The following is a 12,958-nucleotide window of genomic DNA, read 5'->3' as shown; positions in this document are numbered from 1 at the left end:
CAAATGTGGGTGAAGGGGAGAAGGAAAGAAAAGCACACTGCCATGTGTGTTCCTACGCAACTGTCTTACATGCTCTGCTCATGTACCCCAAAACCTAAAATCCAATAAAAAATTAAAAAAAAAAAAAATATATATATATATATAAATCTAATGTGGTGACAGAAAGTGGTTTAACTGTTGCCAGGGCCAGGAGGAGAAAAAGGGAAGTGACTGGGAAGAGGAACGAGAAACCTTTCTGGGTAATGGGTATGCTTTGTATCTTATGTGTGGTAGTTACTACATGTGAGTATACTGTTGTAAAATCTCCTTGTATTAGTCCGTTTTCACACTGCCATAAAGATACTACCCCAGACTGGGTAATTTATTACACAAAAGGTTTAATTGACTCACAGTTCTGAACAACTGGGGAGGCCTCAGGAGACTTAGAATTGTGGCAGAAGGTAAAGGGGAAGCAGGCACCTTCTTAAGAAGGCAGCAAGAGAGAGCAAGGGAGTGCAGGGGAAAGTTCAGGATTCTACCTGCATAGTCAGAAGTCTGAGAGGATGTTCTGATCCCTGCAAAATGGCAAGAATGAAAACTAAAATAATTACTGACAAATCATAAATCTCCCTCACTTATATTTTTTTTACATTCTATAAACCTGCTGCTCTCACAAATGAACCTCATAATGTTATTTTTCTCTTTCTGTCATCCTTTCTTAATATTAAATATTTATTGTTGGGCCGGGCATGGTGGTTCACGCCTGTAATCTCAGCACTTTGGAAGGCTGAGGTGGGTGGATCACTTGAGGTCAGGAGTTTGAGACTATCCTAGCCAATGTGGTGAAACCCTGTCTCTACCAAAAATACAAAACATTAGCTGGGTGTGGTGGCATGTACCTGTAATCCCAGCTACTCGGTTGGCTGACGCAGGAGAATTGCTTGAACTCTGGAGGGAGAGGTTGCAATGAGCTGAGATTGTACCGTTGCACTCCAGCCTGGGTGACTGACCAGAGCTCCATCTTAAAAAAAGGGGGGGGAGTGGGTGGGTGTGGTTGCTCATGCCTGCAATCCCAGCACTTTGGGAGGTTGAGGCAGGCGGATCACCTGAGATCAGGAGTTCAAGGCCCATCTGACCAACATGGTGAAACCCTGTCTCTATTAAAATATAAAAATTAGCTCGGCATGGTAGCAGATGCCAGTAATCTCAGCCACTTAGGATGCTGAGGCAGAATTGCTTGAACCCAGCAGGTGGAGGTTGCAGTGAGCTGAGATCACGCCACTGCACTCCAGCCTGACTCCATCTCAAAAAAAGAAGAAGAAGAAAAAAAAAGTATTATTGTTTCACTTCTGTAAACTGTCTTCTAAATATTTTTATATTTTTACTTTCCACTCACACTACCTGAAATACTAACCACTACAACCTCTACTTCCCAGGTTCAAGCAATAGAAGAACACTGTTTAAAGCTTGATGTATTTCATTCAAATAAAACCATTCCTCTGATATTTTTCTAGAACACTCTTAACTACTATTTTCCTTGCCCCCTCATTATCTGCATGTCATAAATTAGCCATATTTATATTTGTTTATATTATTTATTTTATATCTTTTTAATATCACTTTTATAGCTACTGGTTTACATCTAATGTTTTATATCATTTTTACTTATGTCTATTCTGTATTCACTGTGCTTTGTGGTTATTTGTAACCTCTGTGTTGTCTCAAATTATATATTTGTAAATTGCCTAGTGTGTCTGCTTTAAATTTTCACCCTACTTTCCACATTGTAAGGTTTTGTGTTTGTTTTCTTCTAACCAAGGACTGGAGGAGATTAATACTTTTTGGATTACTTTATTCCAGGAAACTAAGTCAAAACACATTTGTTTATAAGTGTAATTTTGTCACAAATATTGCAGGACTCATAAGTTATGGTTTTTTTTCTTATTTCTAGAAGTCTGCAAAGTTGATGACCAAGTAGAGTGCTGTCAAATTCAGGACAGACATATATCTGGCAAGCTCCCTATATCAACAACAAAACACTGACTATAGAGAGAGAGGTGACGTATTAGGAAAAGTGTTCAATTTCAGCATAGACCCACTTCCATAAAAATATCTTGTAAATGTGAATTATGTGATATGAGTTTGCAATACATTTCAGATTTATTTCATAGTAAGAAAAACTATTTAAGAAAGATGCCTCATGACCTCAGTGCATATGGAAAACTGTTCCTCAGTAGTAACCATGGAAAAAATGCACATAGAAGAGAAACCTTTTGAGTTTATTCAAAATGGAAAATGCCTCATTCATACGGAAGACTTCATTTCATATCTGAAAATCCAAAATTTAGAGCAATCTTTTGAATTTAAGTAATGTGAGAAGGATTTCCATGGAAAGGCAGTTTTCATTACATATAAGCAAACTTACACAGGAGACAGTTCTTGTGAACATAATGAATGTGATAAAATGTTTCCCATTAGCCCTATGATTTTTTTTTTCCTGTTTTTGAGACAGTCTCACTCTGTCACCAGGCTGGAGTGCAGTGGCGTGATCTTGGCTCACTGCAGTCTCCACCGCCCGGGTTCAAGCGATTCTCCTGCCTCAGACTCCCAAGTAGCTGGGACTACAGGTCTGTGCCACCACACCCAGTGAAATTTTGTATTTTTAGTAGAGACAAGGTTTCATTATGTTGGCCAAGATGGTCTCGATCTCTTGACCTCATCATCTGCCCACCTCGGCCTCCCAAAGTGCTGGGATTACAGGTATGAGCCACCATGCCCAGCCAGCCCTGTGATTTTTATTTGTACTAACAAAAGATCAGTGATTTTTAAAAATGTATATACTGCATTTTAACAGAATTCACTTTATAAGAATACTATCATTCTTCCCACTTTTAGCCTTCCTTTAATCAAACTGAATACAGTCTATAATGCCCAGGTTTTCAATAACACATTCTCATCTGTCACCTAATCCTACATTTGCTTTAGAATTAGTTCCTCAATTAAATTCAGAGCCTACTAACAATCTTTTTACCATGCTTTTTGTGTCACCTCTTGGTTATATAATATTCATCCTCTCATAAAAGGTCTTAGGGACCAAGGGCCCAGAATTCTTGATTATTCAAAAAATGGTTTCCTCTTTTTTGTTAAAGGATCACTCTTTAACCTGGTAAAAAGTTCTTAATTTGACCCACCCTAAGAATTTTGTAGCAATTGCTATACTGACTTTTCGCAGTTTTTTTGTTTGTTTTTGAGACAGAGCTTCACTCTTGTTGCTTAGGCTAGAGTACAATGGCACGATCTTTGCTCACCACAACCTCCACTCCCGAGTTCAAGTGATTCTCCTGCCCCAGCCTCCTGAGTAGCTGGGATTACAGACATGCACCACCATGCCCAGCTAATTTTGTAGTTTTAGTAGAGACGGGGTTTCTCCATGTTGATCAGACTGGTCTCGAACTCCCAACCTCAGGTGATCCTCCTCAGCCACCCAAAGTGCTGGGATTACAGCCATAAGCCACTGAGCCCCACCCCTTTTTGCAGTTTTGTATTGCAAATTTTGTTAATACAAAAGTCTGATATCAGCTGGACTCTTCTTATATTAACTGGCTATGAAAATGATTCTTTAATCTTTGAAATCTAGTAACTTTACTAGGAATATATTTCAGGTGACCACAGAAAGGTAGTTACCCAGGGGACACGCTCCAGTCCTACCCCAGAAGAGAGGTCATCTAATCCCTCAGCTTTAAAAACTAAACTTAAAAACGGTTAACTACTGCCATAAGCTGATAATTTCCAAATAAATATCTTCCACCTAGACTTGCCCTGAACTACCTGCTTATATACCCAAATGCTTATTTGTCATGTAAACCTGGATATTTTATAATCACCTGAAACTTTGTGTGCAAACTAAACTCCTAAAAATCTCTCCAAAACTGTTTCTCCTCAATATCCCTCAACTGGTACCCATTTATCCAACTGCTCTTGGTGAAATCTTTGGAGTCACTCTTGACTCTTTTCTTTCTTTCATGTTCCATATCCCACTCAATAGCAAATGCCACAGGTCCCACATTAAAAATATATCAAAAAGCCAACCACTTTTAATAATCACCACCACTCTGAAGTGTAAGCTACTACTGCCTTTTTGCAGATTAAAATACTCTCCTGACTCATGTTCTTGCTTTTACCCCTCTGTCTCCAGTGGAATTTTCTTTGTTTAACAGCCAGAGAGATCCATTTAAAAGAGAAATCAGCAAATGTACCTTATTGGATCAAATCATACCAATGGCTTCTCATTTTACGCAGAATAAAATTATAGTCCTGCCAGGCATGGTGGCTCATGCCTGTAATCCCAGCACTTTGGGAGGCTGAGGCGGGCGGATTACAAGGTCAAGAGATCGAGACCATCCTGGCCAACGTGGTGAAATCCCATTTTTACTAAAAATACCAAGATTAGCTGGGCATGGTGGTGCACACCTGTAGTCCCACCTACTTGGGAGGCTGAGGCAGAATTGCTTGATACCAGGAGGCGGAGGTTGCAGTGAGCCGAGATCACGCCACTGCACTACACAGCCTGGCAACAGAGAGAGACTCCATTTCAAAAAAAAAATCATAGTCCTTATCATCACCCATATGGCCCTATATAATTTGGGCTCCCATTACCGCTCCAGTATCAATTCACACCACTATTGCCTCACTCATTCCTGTCAATCTACACTGATATTTGTGTGTCCTCAAAAACCACACACACTTGCATCACAGTGCCCTGAACCTGAAGCTTCTCCTGCTATCAAGACTCCCCACAACTCCCAACCTTGTATCATTAAAGTTCACAGCATCCAAACACCCTTCCCGATTCTCCTTTCTGAAGTTTAATACTCCATCACTCTTAACCTTCTTTAATTTCCTTACGGTTTTACATGCCTACTTGGCATATTTGTGCATGTGTGGTCGTGCTGTCATTTTTTGTTCCTTATCTTTTTCTCCCAATCAGAAGGTAAGCTCTATGAGGTCATGGATAAAATTCAGTTCACTACTCTATTTCCAACACCTAAAACTTGAGTGACACATAGTAGGAATGAACATACGAGCAAACTCTTCTTTTTCTTTGAGACAGAGTCTCACAGTGTTGCCCAGGCTGGAGTGCAGTAGTGTGATCTTAGCTCACTGCAACCTCTGCCTCCCCGGTTCAAGCAATTCTCCAGCCTCAGCCTCCCAAATAGCTGGTATTACAGGCACCCGCCATCATGCCCGGCTAATTTTTGTAATTCTGTAGAGACAGGGTTTCACCATGTTGGCGAGGCTGGTCTCAAACTCCTGACCTCAGGTGATCCACCTTTCTCGGCCTCCCAAGGGGCTGGGATTACAGGCATAAGCCACCATGTCTGGCCAAGCAAACTCTTGAGAATTAGAAGAATTCATACCATGTCACTGGTATCCTTTCTGCTTAATATATGCTAACTCACCTGGGTATTTGTGGCCTGGGAGCTCTTCCTCTAATATCCATGGATGCTCTCCTTGTTCCAATTTGACGATCACTCCTGGTTTAGGGATGTAATATCCTGTGAATGGGAAAATGACATGGAAACTGGGTGAGGCTAATGGACTTCAGAGCCTCTGAAGGAGGGAGAAAATGAAACTTCAGAAGCCAATTTCAACCATGTGTGGAAAAAGTAAGACAACAGCAACATTATAGAACCCTAAACAGTTCTTCTGCTTAATACCCTGAATCTCAAGTTCAATGTCATGAACCTCAACAAAATTTCCACAAGTTTCAGCAACTAAGAAAAGATGTACATACTAAGAGTTTACATGAAAAAGAGTTCCTACCTACCTACTGAGACGACAGGGCTGTAGTTCTCTAGCATCACATCCTTGTACAGGGTCCTCTGAGCAGGGTCCAGATGCTGCCACTCCTCCTGGGTGAAGCCCATAGTAACATCCTCAAATGACAAGGATTCCTGAAACAGTACATTACATTCAAATTTAAGTGATCAGAATTTAAAGACGTAAATGCTGTATGAGAACTATTACAATGTTCACTATTCACAGTTAATCATAAAATGTGTTATGGGATGTCTACTTTGGTACTGTACTTGGTTGGAGAAGGAGAAATCATAATAGATATTCCTCACCACCGTGATAAGTTATTGGTGTCCCAACATGTGCCTGTGTCACAAAGAATTCTACTTTGGGGGAATTTGAAGGCAACTAAAACAACATTACTGTTTTCAAGGAAAATATAATCTGATGAACAGATGCAAACATATAATCACATAACTACAATAAGATGTTACAGGTACTATAGTGAAAAGATATCTAAGCTTACAAAGGGGAAGAAATGTTCTATTTCTGCTATTTGGTTGGGTTTCATTGAGGAGGTAAAGGTTTTCATTCTTAAACAACTAGAGTGTTATTCATGAACCAGACAACAGAGTAAGAATGGATACAGCTATCATATGTAGTTAAAGGAATGACAATTAGCACATAAGAGTATTATTTGGAACTCTGATAAGATAAAGAGCTATAGAGGTATTCAGGAATGTTACCGAGTAATTTTGGATTTGCTCCTATAGAATTAGGGGTATCGAAAATATCTGGCCATTTTTCAATCCTGGATAACCTTCTGTTTTGTTTTTTGAAATGAAGTTTCACTCTTGCTGCCCAGGCTGCAGTGCAATGGCACAATTTCGGCTCACTGCAACCTCCGCCTCCTGGGTTCAAGTGATTCTCCTGCCTCAGCCTCCTGAGTAGCTGGGATTACAGGTATGTACCACCACGCCCGGCTAATTTGGTATTTTCAGTAGAGATTGGGTTTCTCCATAATGGTCAGGCTGGTCTCGAACTCCCAACCTCAGGTGATCCACCCACCTCAGCCTCCCAAAGAGCCAGCATTATAGGCATGAACCACCACACCTGGCGCTAACCTGGGTAACCTTCTTATTTATTTATAATTTATAAACTCATATTGCTAATCTATGTATTAAATTTCACTATTTTTCTTAATTATAATATATGTAGGTAGGCATTTGAATATTTTCTTTAATCCAGTGGACTGTCTCATCCAGCTAAGAGATGACTGCTGTGAGTAGTGGAGAGCCAACAAGTAGACATAAACGAGCAGAGAAAAAGAAGTACCATTCCTAGGTTAGCAACACAAAAAGCTGGTAATGCTCATGGCATACACTGAGAACTGGAAAATAGGGAAAACAATAAATCAGAGTATAAAAGTGAGTGGAATAAGGCAAGAAAAGAATATAAAAAGTTATAAAAATTAGAAGAAAATAAAGCTGTCAATATCTGTAGATGTCATAATTCTGCATGAACATGCAAGGGAATCTACAAAATATTGTAAGTGAGTTCAGTAAGTGTTTGGATACAAGATCAATGTATAAAAATCAAGTGGATTTCGGCCAGGCATGGTGACTCACACTTGTAAACCCAGCACTTTAGAAGGCCAAGGCGGGCATATCACCTGAGGTCAGGAGTTTGAGACCAGCCTGACCAACATAGAGAAAACCCATCTCTACTAAAAATACAAAATTAGCTGGGCATGGTGGCACATGCCTGTAATCCCAGCTAGTTGGAAGGCTGAGGCAAGAGAATCACTTGAACCTGGGGGTGGAGGTTGAGGTGAGTGGAGATTTTGCCACTGTACTCCAGCCTGGGCAACAATAGTGAAACTCAGTCTCAAAAAAAAAAAAATCAAGTGGATTTCTATATACCAGCAACTTACTGTTTTAAAGTATCATCTACAGTGCCATCAAAAACATGAATAAAACAAAATATTTCTAAGATGATTACATAGAAAACTATAAAGTATTCTAAATTAAAACAAAAGAATATATTTTAAAAAACAAAGAATATCTTTAAAAATAAAAGGACAAATTATATTCATGGATTGGACAACACGATTATTACAAAATTCTCAATTCTCCCTAAATTGGCCTATAAAGTTAAGATAATCTTAATCAAAAGCTTAGCAAATATTTTTGTGGAAACTTGACAAGTTGATTATCAAGCTTATATATAGAAATTCAAAGAAGCGACTGGGTACAGTGGCTCACACCTGTTATCCCAGCACTTTGGGAGGCCGAGGCAGGCAGATCATGAGGTCAAGAGATCGAGACCATCCTGGCCAGCATGGTGAAACCCTGCTTCTACTAAAAATACAAAGATTAGCTGGGGGTGGTGGCATATACCTGTAGTCCCAGCTACTCAGGAGGCTGAGGCAGGAAAATCCCTTGACCCCAGGAGGTGGGTGTTGCACTGAATCAAGATCATGCCACTGCACTCCAGCCTCTGGCAACAGAGCGAGACTCCATCTTCAAAAAAAAAAAAAATTCAATGAACCAAGAATGTTCTCATTACCATAAAATGGAGGTGCAAAAGGCCAGGTGTGGTGGTTCACGCCTGTAATCCTAGCACTTTGGGAGGCAGAGGCAGGCAGATCATGAGGTCAGGAGATAGAGACTATCCTGGTTAACAAGGTGAAACCCCGTCTCTACTCGGGTGTAGTGGTGCGTACCTGTAACCCCAGCTACTCAGGAGGCTGAGGCAGGAGAATCGCTTGAACCTGGGAGGCAGAGGTTCCAGTGAGCTGAGATTGTACCACTGCACTCCAGCCTAGGCGACAGAGCGAGACTCTGTCTCAAAAAAAAAAAAAAAAAAGAATGGAGGCAAAATGTTTTAAATTTAAAATAATTTTTTTAAAACCACCATGAATGGCCGAGGCAGTCTTAGAGAAGAACAAGAGTATGTGAACTCACACTAATTGTGATTGGCAGAATTCTAAGATGACCCTCAATGACCTACATCTTTATATAATCTCCTCCCTTTAGTGTAGGAAAGACTTGTGGCTCCATTATATGGCAAATGGACTTTGTAGTTATAATTAAGATACGTCAATCAGTTTATTTTGAGTTGATCAAAAGAAAAATTGTCTTGGTGGACCTTACCTAATCAGGTGAGTCCTTAAGAAGAAGGTCAAGTATCAGAGAAAAGTTCTTACTGGTCTCTGAGAAGAAGCAAACCATTATGGGTTCCCATTTATGGGAAATGAACACTGCCACATGTGCATGCAGCAGGGGGCCTCTGGGCCTCCATTAAGATTAGGTGTCTCAGGCAGTATCTTGGTTGCAGCCTTATGCCTGAGCGCAGGACCTAACTAACCCATTTCCAGACTCCTGAGGCATAGAACCCTGAGGTAATAAATTTGTTTTGTGGCAAAATTTGCGATAACTTATAATGAAGCAATAAAAAATTAACAGTGGATATAAGAATTTATTGTAGAGTAATTTAAGACAATGTGGTATTGGTGAAAGAATAAATTGACGCCTGTAATCCCAGCACTTTGAGAGGCCAACGTGAGCAGATCACGAGGTCAGGAGTTCGAGACCAGCCTGACCAACGAGGTGAAACCCTGTCTCTACTAAAAATACAAAAATTAGCTGAGCGTGGTGGCGCACACCTGTAATCCTAGCTACTCAGGAGGCTGAGGCAGGAGAATCACTTGAACTCAAGAGGCGGAGGTTACAGTGAGCTGAGATTACACCACTGCACTGCAGCCCGGGTGAAGGTCCAAGACTCTGTCTCAAAAAAAAAAAAATAAAAAATAATAAATTGAAAGACCAATAGAAAAAAATTACAGTCTAGACACAGACCCACAAACAAGGATACCTGTTTTTTAAAAGTTTCACAGCCAGCCAGGCACGGTGGCTCATGCCTATAATCCCACCACTGTGGGAGGCTGAGGCAGGTAGATCGCCCCGAGGTCAGGAGTTTGAGACCAGCTTGACCAATATGGTGAAACTCCGTCTGTACTAAAAATACAAAAATTAGCTGGGCGTGGCAGCAGGTGCCTGTAGTCCCAGCTACTCGGGAGGCTGAGACAGAAGAATTGCTTGAACCCAGGAGGTGGAGGTTGCTGTGAGCCAAGATCGTACCAATGCACTCCAGCCTGGGCAACAGAGGACTCTGTCTCAAAATAAATAAATAAATAAAAGTTTCACAGCTGAGAAGTGAGGAAAGGACAGTCTCAATAAGCTGTGCTGATTAAAAGGGTTTAAATATGGGAAAAACTTGACTTCAATTTCACACGATATGTGAAAATCAATTCCAGATAAATTGTAGGTTAAAATGTGATGAGTAAAAACAACAGAACTTCTAGAAGATAACAGATAACTATTTTCACAAGCAAAGGTTTTTTTTAAAGCAAGACACAAAAGGATTAACCATAAAGAAGACTGAAATAAACTGTACCACCTTAAGAACGTCAATTAATCAAAAGAGACAGCTATGCAAAAAAAGCAAATCAGAGAGAAGAAAATATTGACAATATATCAAACTTCTAAAGGGACTATAACCAGAATATATAAAATACTTCTAAAATCAATACAAGCAAGACAACCTAATAGAAAAATGGAAGAAAAGATCTGAACAGTCATTTCACAAAAGATGACAGTAACATGGCCAATAAACATGCCTGTGGCTCATGCCTGTAATCCCAGCACCTTGGGAGGCTGAGGCAAGTGGATCACCTGAGGTCAGGAGTTTGAGATCAGCCTGACCAATATGGAGAAACCCTGTCTCTACTAAAAATACAAAACTAGCCAGGTGTGTTGGTGCATGCCTGTAATCCCAGCTACTCGGGAGGCTGAGGCAGGAGAACTGCTTGAACCCGGGAGGTGGAGGTTTCCAGTGAGCCAAGATCATGCCATTGCACTCTACTCCAGCCCGGGCAACAAGAGGGAAACTCCATCTCAAAAAAAAAAAAAAAAGAGAGAAAACACAAATTACCATAAAAGATTACAAATTTATAAATTAGTAAGAAATATAGAACAAAATCAATAGAAGAATACATAAGGTATATGAACAAAAGAAAACTGAAAGTTTCAACCCTACGATCAGAGATGCAAATTAAAACAATGAGATTTTCTTTATCTACCTGATTGGCCATACCTTTAAAATAGGACCATATCAATTGCTAGGAAGGAGGTAAAGAAAGTGGTACTCTCATAAACAGCTGTTGAGAGCGATATGGTAACGTGGTAGACAAACTGGTAGTATCAAGTAACTCTGCAAATCCTTTCTCGCTCTGTTGCCCAGGCTAGAGTGCAGTGGCTTGGCCAAAACTCACTGCAGCCTCAAACTCCTGGGCTCAAGCAGTCCTCTTGCCTCAGAGTCCTGATTAGCTGGGACTAGAAGCATGCATTGCCATGCCCAAGTAACTTTTATTTTTTTTTTTTTTTGTAGAGACAGGGTTTCCCTATGTTACTCAGCCTGGTCACAAGCTCCTGGGCTCAAGCAATCCTCCCACTTTGGCCTCTCAAAGTGCTGGGATTACAGGTGTGAGTCACCATGCCCAGCCTGGAAATCCTTGATCTTTATGCAGAGACAAAGTAAAGGATGTTTACTAAAGTATTACACAAAATAAGGAAATGACCCAGTACCTTTCGATGAAAAAATGGATAATTAAAATGCAGTATGATCTCAGAGTATGTGGAATAAAAAGGAATAAACTACTAATCAACTTAGACAGATCTTCAGTGCAATATTAAATTTTTTTACAAGCTGCAGTAACATATATACCAAATGAGATGGGCTATACAATTCTAAAAAACAAAAATATATACTGTTTATATATACATACAAACAAAAATATACACTCTTCCATGATACAAGCATACATCTCTGTGTACTTATACAGAGTAAGAAGCCAATGTACGTATGTAAATAGTATATAGAACAGAGAGTCAAGGATCAAAACCCAGGTGTGGCTGGCTGAACAAGGGTCCCACAGATATCTAAGTCCTAATCCCTGGAACCTGTGACTATGATCATAAATGGCAAAAAATATGTTGTAGATGTGATTATGAAACTTAAAAAGGGGAGCCTGTTCTGGATTATCCAGGTGGGCCATAAATGTAATTGCCTGTCTTTATACGGAGTCAGAAGGACATATGACTACAGATGAGAAGGCAATTTACAGACAAAGGCTGACTGAAGTCACCAAGCACTTTGAAAATGGAAGAAGGGGTAGTAGAAATGTAGAATGGGGAGATGGCACTGTAGAACCAACTCAGGATTGCAGTTTCCAGTGAAACTGCAGATGGTGAGTGGATGCCACATTTCCAGACGGATCTTTATCGCCCACAGACCAGGAGATTCCCAGGTGTAGGAGCCACACAGGCCACCAGCGCTGCTGTTTGGCCGGCGTGGCTGTTTGGGCCGGGGCAGCAGCGCAGTGGCACTCCGTACAAAATACACTGGTTTGGTTGCCTTGGTTGCCCTGTTTTTTTTTTGTTTGTTTGTTTTGTTTTTTCTTGTAGGAAGGGAGGAAGGGAGGAAGGCAGGAAGGGAGGAAAGGGGGAAGGGAGGGAGGGAAGAAGGGAGAGAGGGAGAGAGGGAGGGAGAGAAGGGAAGGAAGGAAATCAGGCAATGAGAGAGACATTGCCGACCTGGATCTAGAGGTCTACAAGTTGATTTCATTTCTTCTTTTTTTGAGAGAAGGAAAGAAAAAAAAGGAGTGAAGGAGAGGAAGAAAGAGGAAGAAAAAGAGGGAGAGAGAATGGAAATGTTGCTTTATTCTAAAAAAAATAGGTATTAATAATGGCCAGTCAATATTTCATTTAAACCTATGAGTAGGTGTGATGTGGTATTGACAAGAATGTATATTTTGTGTATTTAAAGTGGAGAGCTCTATAAACATTTATTAAGTTTACTTGTTCCGAATCTGAGTTCGAGTCCTTGATATCCTTACTGATTTTCTGTCTCATTGAGTCTAAGTCTCTATGTATCTGGGTGTTAGAATCGTTTGCGCTTGTTGTTGCATTGATCCTTTTACCCCTATATCTTTCTTGCTTTAATATCTATTTTATCAGATACAAGAATTACAACGCCTGCTTTTTATTTATTTATTTATTTTTGCTCTCCATTTGGTTGGTAAATCTTTCTCCATCCCTTTGTTTTGAGTCTTTGTGTTTCC

At 40.2% G+C, this 12,958-nt stretch overlaps 1 protein-coding gene across 4 annotated transcripts in view; it reads right to left on the bottom strand.

The window, feature by feature from the left end:
* The window catches only part of LOC100398456 (uncharacterized), a 149,780-nt gene that overhangs the window by 126,423 nt on the left and 10,399 nt on the right, over positions 1-12,958 (bottom strand). For 2 of the 4 annotated variants that reach the window (XM_078345222.1, XM_078345223.1), the window contains exons 2-3: positions 5,807-5,933; positions 5,439-5,534 (exon numbers count right to left, since the gene is read on the bottom strand). Coding sequence is in view for 1 of the 4 variants with exons in the window: in XM_078345223.1 (XP_078201349.1) it covers positions 5,439-5,479 (41 nt within the window). In the remaining 3 variants the exon portion in view is untranslated. The remainder of the gene's footprint in view (positions 1-5,438; positions 5,535-5,806; positions 5,934-12,958) is intronic. The other 2 variants (XM_078345233.1, XM_078345227.1) reach the window with 1 other exon arrangement.

The sequence above is a fragment of the Callithrix jacchus genome, chromosome 12 (assembly GCF_049354715.1).
Source record: "Callithrix jacchus isolate 240 chromosome 12, calJac240_pri, whole genome shotgun sequence".
Lineage (NCBI taxonomy): Eukaryota > Metazoa > Chordata > Mammalia > Primates > Cebidae > Callithrix > Callithrix jacchus.
The sequence above is the reverse complement of the archived record's forward strand: the minus strand, read 5'-3'. Positions and strand labels throughout refer to the sequence as shown.